The sequence below is a fragment of the Alternaria ethzedia genome (genome assembly GCF_023757985.1).
Source record: "Alternaria ethzedia strain BMP 0044 chromosome Unknown scaffold_2, whole genome shotgun sequence".
In the NCBI taxonomy this organism is placed as follows: domain Eukaryota; kingdom Fungi; phylum Ascomycota; class Dothideomycetes; order Pleosporales; family Pleosporaceae; genus Alternaria; species Alternaria ethzedia.
In genome coordinates, this window is record NW_026056195.1 from 970,741 (window position 1) to 981,950 (window position 11,210).

Below are 11,210 nucleotides of genomic sequence, written 5' to 3' on the forward strand. Positions count from 1 at the left end.
CAAGCACGGAGCGCGAACGCCATACTATGAGTATCGTACTACCATCAACCTACGCGAAGAACTCTGAATCTTTCGCCAACGTCTGTCACCTACACCACCAATATCATTTCTTCCTCTATCATGGCTCTGTAAATATACGCATCGCGCAAAGGGGAGACACAGCAGTCTATCGCTATCACAAAAGGCATGAAGACGAGAAAGAACAACCATGTACCGCTACACTTCCGCACCTCCCTCCCACCACTCACACACCTACCTGCATCCTCCCCTCTACCCTCACAGACTCACCTCGAGATCCTACGACACAACTTACATGTCCAGACCCTACCCGTACACAGAACCACGTCGCTACAATTCCTACTACGAAACTACGTACGCACGACCCGGCACATCTCACAGACCAAGCACTTCATACCGACCCTCTCAAACAGAATATTGGAGATACGTCAAACCAGTTCAAACACAGCAGCCAGAAAGACCACCGCGCAAGAGCAATCTCAAGAAGACGGAGGGCAGACACGTTCATTTCGATCTTCCGCCTGCTCAGGGGACGTCGAGCAGGACGGTCAGGATTGCAGAGGAGGAGAGGCAGAGGGAACGGGAACGTGTTAGGGCGAGGGAGAAGGAGAGGGAGAAAGATCGAGAGAGGGATAGAGAGAGTAGAAGAGAGAGTAGAAGAGAGAGGGAAAGGGAGAGCAGATACATACCACCACCACCCCGACCCCCCATACGGCACGACGACACTAGCGATAAGATGCCTAAGAAGCAGTACGCCACCTACTCCCACTCCTTCGAATACGACTCCCAACTCCACCACCGAGAACGATATCGTTCTTCCACTCCGCCTCAACGGACCACTTTACCTCGCTCTACTTCATACCACACCCACCAATCCTCCCACCCTCCCCTCCACCAACCCACCTACCACACACCCATCCCCGCAACCCCAACCGTCTACATAATAACCTTCGCCACGGACCTCACACCTTCAGAATCCACGCGCGCCTCCCTCCTCTCCTCCCAACTCCCCATCCGCACCCCACCAATCCCACACCTTTACACCATCGACGCGCGCACCGTCCGTCCACCCTCACCCTCTCTATGCCGGGAGTACTCAGGCGTGAGTCCACGGATCCAAGACATTGTCATGGAAGACAGTGAGGCGAGGTATGCGGCGCGGAAAGCCGTGGAGAGGGTAGTTAGGTTTGGGGAGCGCGCTAGAAGCAGGGATGGTGGAAGGGGGAGGGAGATGGAAGTCAGTCTGAGTGTGTGTTGTCACTCTGGTACACATCGCAGTGTAGCGATTGCGGAACGCATAGCGCAGTGTGTTAAGAGTGAAGTGGGGAGGAGGGGATGTGAAGAGGGTGTGAGGGTTGTGTGTCGGCATGTTCATCGGGTCAAGGGACGGAGGGATCCTTTTTGATGGGGCTGTGTTTGTTTGAGCTGTGAGAGAAACGGGAGTAGACGGAGAGTGCTGGGTTGTAAATTGGATTAGAGAGCACAGGGGCATGTTGTGATAGATGGTAGAGAACAGTGCGTGATACCCTAGACTATTGGACACGGGGAAATTGGAATTGGAACTTCGTATTCATTCTTCTTACATGATCCTTATAAAAAGCGCTATACTCCTAAATCGGCTGTGTGAACCCAGTTCATGCAGCCAGATACATATCGATACCCAAAACCTCTCGATCTCTTTTGATATCGTGCCGTTCCCCTCAATCTTGTTTTGTACATTCCAAACCTTCTCTCTTTTCTCTACGCAGTCTTCTTCTTCCCAATGCTAGTATCAATGCTACCCACGACCCACGTAACAGCAAACACGGCAAACATGCCCAGAGTAATAACAACGGGCTTCCGGTATCCAGCAGTCCAGGGGTAGTCGTACGTGACAACGAGGTCACGGTCTCTGAACTCATCAACCAGGTTAATAGCCGTGAGTTCGAGTGTGGTGCGGCCGAGGGTATCCATGAAAGTCTTGTGGAGGCTAGTTTCGTTGCTGACGATAGGCACAGTGGTGGAGAACTTGACGTTCTTCGCGCCTTCGGGGAGGATGACGCGCAGGTTTACGCGGCCGTAGGAGATGCCTTCGCCGGAGCGGGGGCCCTCGAGGAAGGGCACTTTGAGCGCGTAGGTGTCGCCCGTGGAGAGCTTGCGCAGGTACGAGGATAGGTCTGCGTTCCAGCCAACGCGGAAGCTGTACTTCCAGGTTCCGAACACGGGGTAGCGCGGCTTCAGTTCCAGAAGGGCTTCTTTCTTGCCCGGGCGGAACTTGGAGGTCGAGACGTTACCGATGTCGTCGGTGAAGTAGGGGTCGACGGCGCCGGGGGCGAGGGGCAGAGCGAGGCCCTTGAGGGCGAAGGTGGGTGGGTTGAGGTAGGACTGGCGCTGCCATTCTACGCGCGAGAAGTGGTTCTTGAGTCCTGCGCCTTGGTTGACGAGCCAGTAGCGCTCCTCGGATGCTAGGTTGCCGCCCCAGTGCGAGACCTCGATGTCGCGCTCCAGCAGTGTCGCGTGGGTGACGGGCTTGGTGAACTCGTAGCGCACGCTTACGGCCTGCTGGGCGCCTGCGGGCACGTTGTTGTAAAGACCGTATGTGAAGGTCGAGCCTTGCTTCTGGGGGTCGGCGGTCTGCTCGTCGTTGAGCTCCGAGGGAAGGCTCGTGTAGTCTGGCACATCGCTGTTGGGGAACTTGACCTTGGTTCGCTGCTTCTCGGTGAGGTAGGCCGAGGGTGCGTATGCGCTGAAGTCGTATTGAATGTACTGCTTGTCCGTCTGGGCGATCTGGGCGGGGACGGGCTTCAGAGCCGAGGCGATCGAGTAGGAGATGCTGATGGTTTGTTGCGCCTTGGGTGCGAGGGGCTCGGGGAGGTGGATCTTGTAGAACTCGACGGAGCTGTCCCGGTCAGTCTCGACATGTAACATCAATCGCACCATTGCCTACCTCTCTGCATCAAAGCCCACCACCTCGACCTTGAAGATGCCCTTCTCAGCCGCCTTCTTGTCTCTTACTTCGAACCCTCCAACTTTGGACAATGTGCTCGAGTCGAATGGCAGGTAGTATTCTGATTGCGCCTTGTCGTCAATGTTCTCGATTATGACATTGATCGTCTCCCTGACGTATGCCTTGTCCAGGTTCGTCGTCCGGACTAGGTTGGCATTCTTGAACACCTGCGGTGGTGTAAATGTGCTGGGTAGCACTTGCTTGGATAGCAGCGGTTGTGACAGGTTGAGTTCGGCGCTCGCGAAGCTCGAAAGCGCTGCTATGCAGCTCGTAAAGAGGAAAGACCTCATTGTTGGACCAGCAGTCAAGCTATCCAGTCATGTATGAGGTCGGTGGTGAGGGAATTGGGTTGGCTGGCAGGTTGGGCAGTCGGTGGTTACGCGGCGGATGTTGCGTCGTAGGTGTTCTCTTCGGAGTTCCCTGGCACCTCCGCGTCTTGGCGCGACAGCTCGAGCTCACCCCTCCATGTCTAGCTTTCTACCCACCCTCACTCTCTCACGTCACTATGAGACTTCTAGCACGTTCATTTGGTAGGCCAAGGATATCTGCCAGTCGCAATGGCATTGCGACTGCATCGGGAAGGCGCCATTTGACCAACAATGGCTTCTTCCGTGTCTCGGAGGAGGTGCGCGAAGCTCTACACTCCAAAAAGCCCGTCGTCGCGCTGGAGACGACAATCTACACTCATGGTAGGATTGAAAGATATGCGTAAGCGCATCGTTTGCTAACTCACGTGACAGGCTTTCCCTACCCTGAGAACGTAGCCCTCGCATCCCTCCTCGAAAGCGTAGTCCGAACGAATGGCGGCATCCCAGCTACTATTGGTATTCTAGACGGTGTAGCACGTGTAGGCATGGATCCAGAAGAGCTGATCAAGCTGGCTTCTTCTGCTGGTAATCCAAACACAATGAAGCTCTCGCGACGAGACCTCGGCTATGTATGCGGTATGCGACTGACCGACAAGTCCTTCAATGGCGGTACAACTATATCAGGCACTATGCTGCTCGCTCACCTCGCTGGCATTAAGATCTTTGGAACAGGTGGCCTTGGTGGGGTTCATCGCGGCGCTGAGTCAAGCATGGATATTTCTGCCGATTTGACAGAGCTCGGCAGGACTCCGGTCACCGTTATCTCTAGTGGCTGCAAGAGCTTCCTCGACATACCACGGACGATAGAGTATCTTGAGACCGAAGGCGTAGGTGTAGGCACCTTCGCCGATGGACGACAAGGCAATGTAGACTTCCCTGCCTTCTGGTCGAGGGACAGTGGAGTCAAGAGTCCCACGACCATTGCGGATGAGATCGAGGCGGCTGCTGTCATATGTGAGTCTTCAAATCCCCTTCTTGTTCCATTACTAATACCATTTAGATGCGCAACACGCACTCCAAATCTCATCTGGTCTCCTCTTCGCCAACCCCGTTCCTATCGATTTCGCTATACCCAAGGATGAAATGGATGTGATCATCGCCGAAGCTCTGAAACAAGCTGAAGCAGCCAACATTTCCGGCAAAGACAACACACCCTTTGTGCTTGCTAAGATCAAGGAGCTCAGCAAGGGCAAGAGTATACCCGCCAACAGGGCCCTTATAGAATCGAACGTGAGACGGGCCACCATCGTAGCACGAGAGCTTGCCATACTTGAAGCAAAGCAGGAAGAAGCCCAAGGGTGAGCCAGCACTCTTGTTGCTTAATGTAGACTGGCACTGATGTAAGTATGCTAGACGAAGTTCCTCTTACTTCACTCCTGTTCAGTCCAGTCCCGCTTCTATTATGGGAGAGCAACTGAGTAATGCACCTCCATCACCTTCTGAGCCTCCTTCAACTCCCGTTACCTCGATCTCATCCACGACCGAGTCTCAACAAGTCCCAGATGTAGTCGTTGCAGGTGCCCTCGCGGTCGACTTTTCGTGTGACTATGCTCCGTTTACAGCCTCTACGAGCCAAACAGAACCACTACCTCACACCTCGAACCCAGCAGTCATCACCCAAACACTGGGAGGCGTAGCGCATAACATTGCGAAGGCCTCTCACCTCCTAGGCTCCTTTGTCCATCTCCACAGTGCCGTTGGCGACGACCTGAGCGGCCGCGCAGCCCTCAGCCAGCTGCAATCGGAAGGCATGCCGATAACCGGTATCAAAACCCTCCCAGCCCCATCCCGGACAGCCCAATACGTCGCCATCAACAACACGAACAAAGACCTTGCCCTCGCCATGGCAGACATGTCAATCTTAGAAACCATCCCCATCGATACAATCCAAGAACTCGCGGCCAGCATCTTCACCACCACCTCTCCCCGCCCCAAAGCCTTCGTCACAGACGCAAATTGGTCGTCACCCGCTCTACACACTTGGCTCCAAGCTGCCCGCCACCCCGATACAACCACGATCTTCGAGCCTGTCTCCACGGCAAAGGCGCTGCGTATATTCCCTTCCACCTCCAGTACCACGGCCAAACAATCCGTCTACCCCACCCCCCTCGTCGACATCATAACACCAAACACTTACGAACTCACCGCTCTCCACGATTTCGCCGCCCAATCCACGCTCTTCGAGTCTCCGGAATGGTTCGGTGTGATAGACGCACTGGGCATACCCAACGGCGGCTTACGCGTCCCGCTAGCCGTCACCGTAGGAAGTGAGCTAGTCGACCAAGGCATCCCCCAACAAACCATCAAACTCTTGCCTTTCTTCCCTACTATCCTGACGAAATTGGGGAGCAAGGGTGTGTTGATGACGAAGTTGCTCGCGAGCGATGCGGAGGAGTTGTATGATGAGAAGGAGAGGGGGTATGTTCTTGCGAGGAATATGTCGGCGATGGGGTCGGCTGGTAAAGATGGGAAAGGCAAGGGCGTTGGTGGTCTGTATATAAGACTTTTTCCGGTGGAGAAGGTGCTGCAGCCCAGTGAGGTGGTTAGTGTGAATGGGATTGGAGACACGTTTTGTGGGGCGATTGCACATGGACTTGGGAGGGGGATGAAGGTTAAGGATGTTGTCGCGTTTGCGCAGAGGGCGGCGGGGGAGAGTTTGAGGAGTAGGGAGGCGGTGGGGGAGGGGTTGAGGGGGCTGAGGCTGTAGGATGGCAAGGGAGGCATGGCGAGAAATGCTTGGTACTGAATACCGAGACAGCGTTTTGAGACCGTCCTGTTGACCCTGCATGAGAGGTAGACGTAGTTCAAAAATATTGTATTGACAAGTCTGTGATACGAAATGCTACAAAGTATCGGCTTTGTGATCGCATGACTACCTGCTTCGACCGATTTACATACACACACAAAAGCTCACACTATCACACTTCCCCTCACCAACCCCACAACAATGCCTAGCCATCTTCCTACCCAGCACTTCCAAGCCAAAACATCGGATTTTAAACCACGGCAGAGGATTTGGAAAGGCTCTCTCCATAGAGCGGATTTATCATCGTTTGTTTTGGATACGCGAGCTGCTGGAGCGGGATCTCATCGACCGAAACGTGGGTCGTTTTTGGAGAGAGGAACTCCAGATCATGAGTAGTAGAGGTGGGCTTTTTGGAAAGAAGTGAGAGAAAGTGTGTTGAAGAAGACTGGGTGTAGATGGGGGGTTTATATACACGAGAACTGAGTCATGAGGTCAGCGACGCTGGATTTGAAGGCGTTGGATTTGAAGGCGTTGGCTTGAGGTATCATCACATGCTCCACAGAACTCGCAGAGACATGTAACGACTTCCTTGCAGTTTTGATCTCTCGCATAAAAGTCTTCGAGCATACATTCAGTAGTTTGTCTCAGTTTCGCACCCATATCGGGTGATGCTCATAGTTTTCGTGGGAACGGCACAAACATAGGACAAGTAAGCGAAGTTTTGGAATGTGAGAATGCGGGAAAGCCCGGGTCTCTGTCCATGGTTGAGAATGTAAGATACTTCAGAAATGCTCTCTATGGGTCTTTTTGCATTCGTGTTTTAGTCGCGCAAGTCGTCTTCTCGAATTCTCATAGCGAATTGCACTGTTTCTTTTTGTCCAGCGAGGAGATCCTCAGACCATATAAATGGTGTCAATAGATTTTAGAAAGTAAAGAAAGAAGTGTTGTAGAGAAAGAATCATTGAGAAGTGAGGTTTATATACTGCTAAAGCCGTGACCACGGCGCAGTGTGTTCTCAGCGGCTAGATCTCTCTTCTTGTATTCCAAGCTCCAAGCTCTTAGCCACATGAACTGATTGGCCTCGTCTTTCCAGGACGCACACATGGCTCTGCTCTGGCTCTGCTCTGGAAATACAACAGCTGATACCAAATTCCACGGTCTCAAACTCATCGTACTTATCTTTGGGCGGTTTGGAAGGGAGGAGGAACATCAAATGCTCCAGGTACAAGTTTTGGAAAAGAGAGAAGAACATCAGACTCTTCTCATTCTTTTCTGGTAATCTCAGGAAGAGAGTGTGATGAACAAGAGTAAGAGTAAAGGTAACCGCGGTAGTATTTATATACGCAGCCGCCCGACTGGGAGACACCCATGTAAAGAAGCGGCAGATGTGTTTTCGGTGTTACAAACTTGACACCCTCACTCAGCCACATCGCAACCTCAGCCGCTACTCTTCGAGCGCACACATAGCTCAGTCGAGAATGCTTTTAAGAGTTACTGTAGGCAATGCCAAATCCCACAGTCTCGAAGTCATCTTGTCTTTGGATCGGCGTTTTGGAAGGAAGGACAAACATAAATGGTAACAAGGCAGCTTTTAGAAGAAAGAAATCATGACTCAGATTCGTACACTTTTGGTAGACTCGGGAAGAGAGTGTGGTAAATAAAAGTGAAGGTAATCGCAGCGGTATTTATATGCACAGCTGCCAAACCGCCAGACACAACGTAGCGAGTTGTATTGCAGGTTTTCGTGTTGCAAGCTCGACGCTCACAACCACATCGTCATGGTGGATGGTCATTTTTTGACGCGACACATACACTGCGATATTCCCAGTTTGAGCGACGACCTAACCAACTTTAAAATCCAGAGGCTTAACTCCATACCCTATAACGCTGTTGATTTCAGGAAAGACAGGACACAGTCATACCAGCAGGTAACGAATGCTTTTGGAAAAAACGGAAGACCATCAAGCTTTTCAATGCCAGTTTTGGAGAACTCGGGAAGAGCACGATGATGAAAGGTCTGCCCAGATGTGCTGGTTTATATATTCGATAATCTAGCTGATGCGAAGCCCCACTGCGTCGACGTCATGTAGTCGTTTTCTAGTGGTTTTGGATGGAGCAGCGCAAACATGAGAGAGTGTACAAGAGGTTTTGGAAAGAAGGAAGAACATCGATCCTTCCGTAGACAGTTTTGGTAGACTGAAGGAAGAGAGTGTAATATAGAAGAACAGGTGTTGCCAGTAGTATTTATGACCGACCACCCCATGCAGAGAAGCAGCTCATATCTCGTCAAGGGATGCTTTTAGGTATTGATAAGATAAATCTCGCACTCATCTCCCGCATCACACCGTTTCTGTTCTTCTTGTGATGGCAGTGAGACAGTGTAGGCATATGTTCGCTGTTGTGCCTTTTCAGCAGAACATTATAAGCATGCAATAACTTTTAGACGCTTTCAGGCCGGCGAGAAGAACATTTTCGATGTTGAGAAACCTTTTAGAGAGACTCTCCAGGCCAGGCAGACATGCGGTCAGAACATACTTGTTTTGATCCCGAAAGATAAAGTGGTGAATGATAGGAAGAAGGTAGCAGAGACACCAATCGAGAGTTTATATACCCCGGATTTGCTGCGGAAGGAGGGGAGACCGCGCTGCATGAGGATCTAGCGATCTCTTTTTTAGACAAAGGATAACCTTCGCAAGTCCCACTCGCTCCCAACCATGGGTAGTAGCTTTTGTTCCTTTGAGAGAAGCGCATACCATTCTCTCCTTCCATGTCATTTTCTTTCCCTTTTTTATTTTCGCCGTTGTAATCCCCAGCGCAATGCCACAACATGCTTGTGCCTGATGGATATTTTGGTCACTCCGACGAACGCGCCATACTTCGCTTCCTCCTGTGTTTTTGGTAAAACTCTGGAGACTTTTTGAGATAGATAAAAGAAGAAACCGAACAGCGAAAGAGGAGTTTATATACGCCCCAACTAGTCCGTGCAACCGCAGAGAAAGCAGAGACGCTGCAGACCATGTACACATGTGGTACGCGTTTTGAATTTTTTGGTAATGTTGTGACAATCTCTGCGCTTTCTTTCTCCCATACTACTGTGTATATATAGTTTTGGAAGTCTACAGAAAACATGGCGAGTTCCTTCACGTTTTGTAGACGCGGGAAGGGGACATATAGCCGTGGTACTCGATTTCCCGATGACGCGCCCACGGTAAAGACTTCTAGAAGAAATGTTTTGGTTCTCGCAGTCCGAAAGCCATGCGCTATGGCTAGTATCGTTTTTGGAAAAGAAAGTAAGACTTTGTGGTGTAGAAAAGAGAAGCAGAGCGAGCTCTAGAGGTGTTTATATACCCTCCCTTCCCACTAGCGCGGAGTAAATCGGGGAAACGGAAGACCGACAGGCCATTGCGAGATTTACCGATCGTTTCAGTTTCGAGTATGCAAGCTCTCACAGACTCCTCTCTCATAACATCGCTAGCTGCTAGTTTCTCGTCTCCATCCTGTTCTTGTAAAGTACTTTTGGTAGTCTTTCGCAGGAAGACTCGTCATGGAAGTGCCTTGAAGAAGATTTTGAGTTCTGCAGAAGGGAGGGAACAGACATCCATCTTATTTCAGGATAGTTTTGGGGAATGCCGAAGCATGAAGGCGGAAGAATCTCGTTTTTGGAAAGAGCGGACAAAGAACCATGGAACTGAGTTTTCTCTATTTTTGGTGAATCCCCGAAGGAAGTGGTGGTAGTGAGAAAGGAAGAAGAGGACCAGAAGATAGGATTTTATACCCGCACTTCCCACTACTCTGCGGTAGTGACGGCAAGATACTCGCTAAACGAGCTCATCAAGGGCTGTCTTGCTGTATTTTTTACACCACACCACTCTCCGTCTCTCTCATATCGTGATGTTGCCGTCTTTCCAGAAACATCGCGAATAATGAGCGTGAATTTTGAATGTAAGACCGGAAAGCGGAGAAGAGAGACATTGTCCTTGAGCCATAGGTTTTTGAGAAAGAAGGAGCAGAAGAGCCATAGCTCGTACATCCAGTGTTTTTGTAAAAGCCCAAAGGCATGTTGAGTTATGAAGACAAGAAAGAGGTAGAAGAGGGGGCTTATATATCCATCTACCCGCTCAGCCGCTATTCCGAATTGGCTCTACGGCTGAAAGCAGGATAAAGGACAGCCATCATGTGAATCTCATTAGCTTTTGGTACGACAACCCCACTCCAGCTCTCTCCATGAAAAGATCCTTGATTGGTTTTGGTAGACGCAGCGAGAACCACTCCATCATCCTTCAGTGCAAGCTTTTCTCGCACAGCCATCATTCTCTTTGTTCTCCTCTTATGGCACAGCCATGTCACTCTATCTCAATGGTTTTCGAGACTAGAGGAGGAGCGCGCAGGACAGACTCCATTCCCAGTAGTTGTGGCCTTTTGGAGAAAAGAGAGACAATCCATCTGTCCTTCATCTCTTGTTTTAGAGAAAGACGGAGAGGACAGCGGACTCCATAACATGTTTGAAAGGATCTTTCAGTAGAAAAGAAGGGTGAGGAAGCGAGACACTCCATCGACAACTCGAATGTGAGTTTAAGAGGAAGCGCGGAGCAGACATTCGAAGTTCCGTGATCTTTTTTGGAAAGCGCGAGGGAGAGACACCCCATGTGGGATAGATGAGCGTAGTTTAGAGAAAGGCAGAGAAGCGGACAGATTCCATGGCTCTCTTTGAAGTAGTGTTTTTGGAGGAAGAGCAGACACACTCCATAAACGCACTCCATGGATATTTTGGTAAAAGCACAACCAAGTGCGTAGGATAAGGAGAAAAGAAGTGCAGTCGAGAGAGGGAGTTTATATACCCCAACCCCACTCCTCTCTCCTCTCCATCTTCGTTGCTCTCTGGTCTTTGAAGAATGTGCGACAGACTCCGAGCGCACCGCTCATCGCCACAGTGCCAGCACGGCTTTTGATGTGGGAAAGCCGGGAGAGTCTGCTCTCATTTCGTCAACGTCGATTAGTTTTGGCAAAGAAGGAGGAGTACAACATGTCGGAGATTTGTACATGGTTTGGTGTTTAGACATGTATCCAGATGAAGCAGGGTTTGAGTTTTTTC

The 11,210-nt window shown here is 50.8% G+C and overlaps 2 protein-coding genes across 2 annotated transcripts; one reads left to right on the forward strand and one right to left on the reverse strand.

Annotated features, from left to right (window-relative positions):
• Positions 1-1,758: 1,758 nt before the first annotated feature.
• On the reverse strand, positions 1,759-3,294 carry J4E87_001131 (uncharacterized protein; the record flags this gene model as incomplete). Its single annotated transcript, XM_049372778.1, has 2 exons — positions 1,759-2,896; positions 2,945-3,294. 2 exons carry the CDS (start codon positions 3,292-3,294, stop codon positions 1,759-1,761), a joined length of 1,488 nt encoding a protein of 495 aa, XP_049237436.1.
• A 215-nt stretch (positions 3,295-3,509) lies between these two features.
• On the forward strand, positions 3,510-6,079 carry J4E87_001132 (uncharacterized protein; the record flags this gene model as incomplete). Its single annotated transcript, XM_049372779.1, has 4 exons — positions 3,510-3,693; positions 3,745-4,326; positions 4,373-4,670; positions 4,762-6,079. The coding sequence occupies 4 exons, from the start codon at positions 3,510-3,512 to the stop codon at positions 6,077-6,079; spliced, it is 2,382 nt and encodes a 793-aa protein (XP_049237437.1).
• Between the last annotated feature and the right edge of the window lie 5,131 nt (positions 6,080-11,210).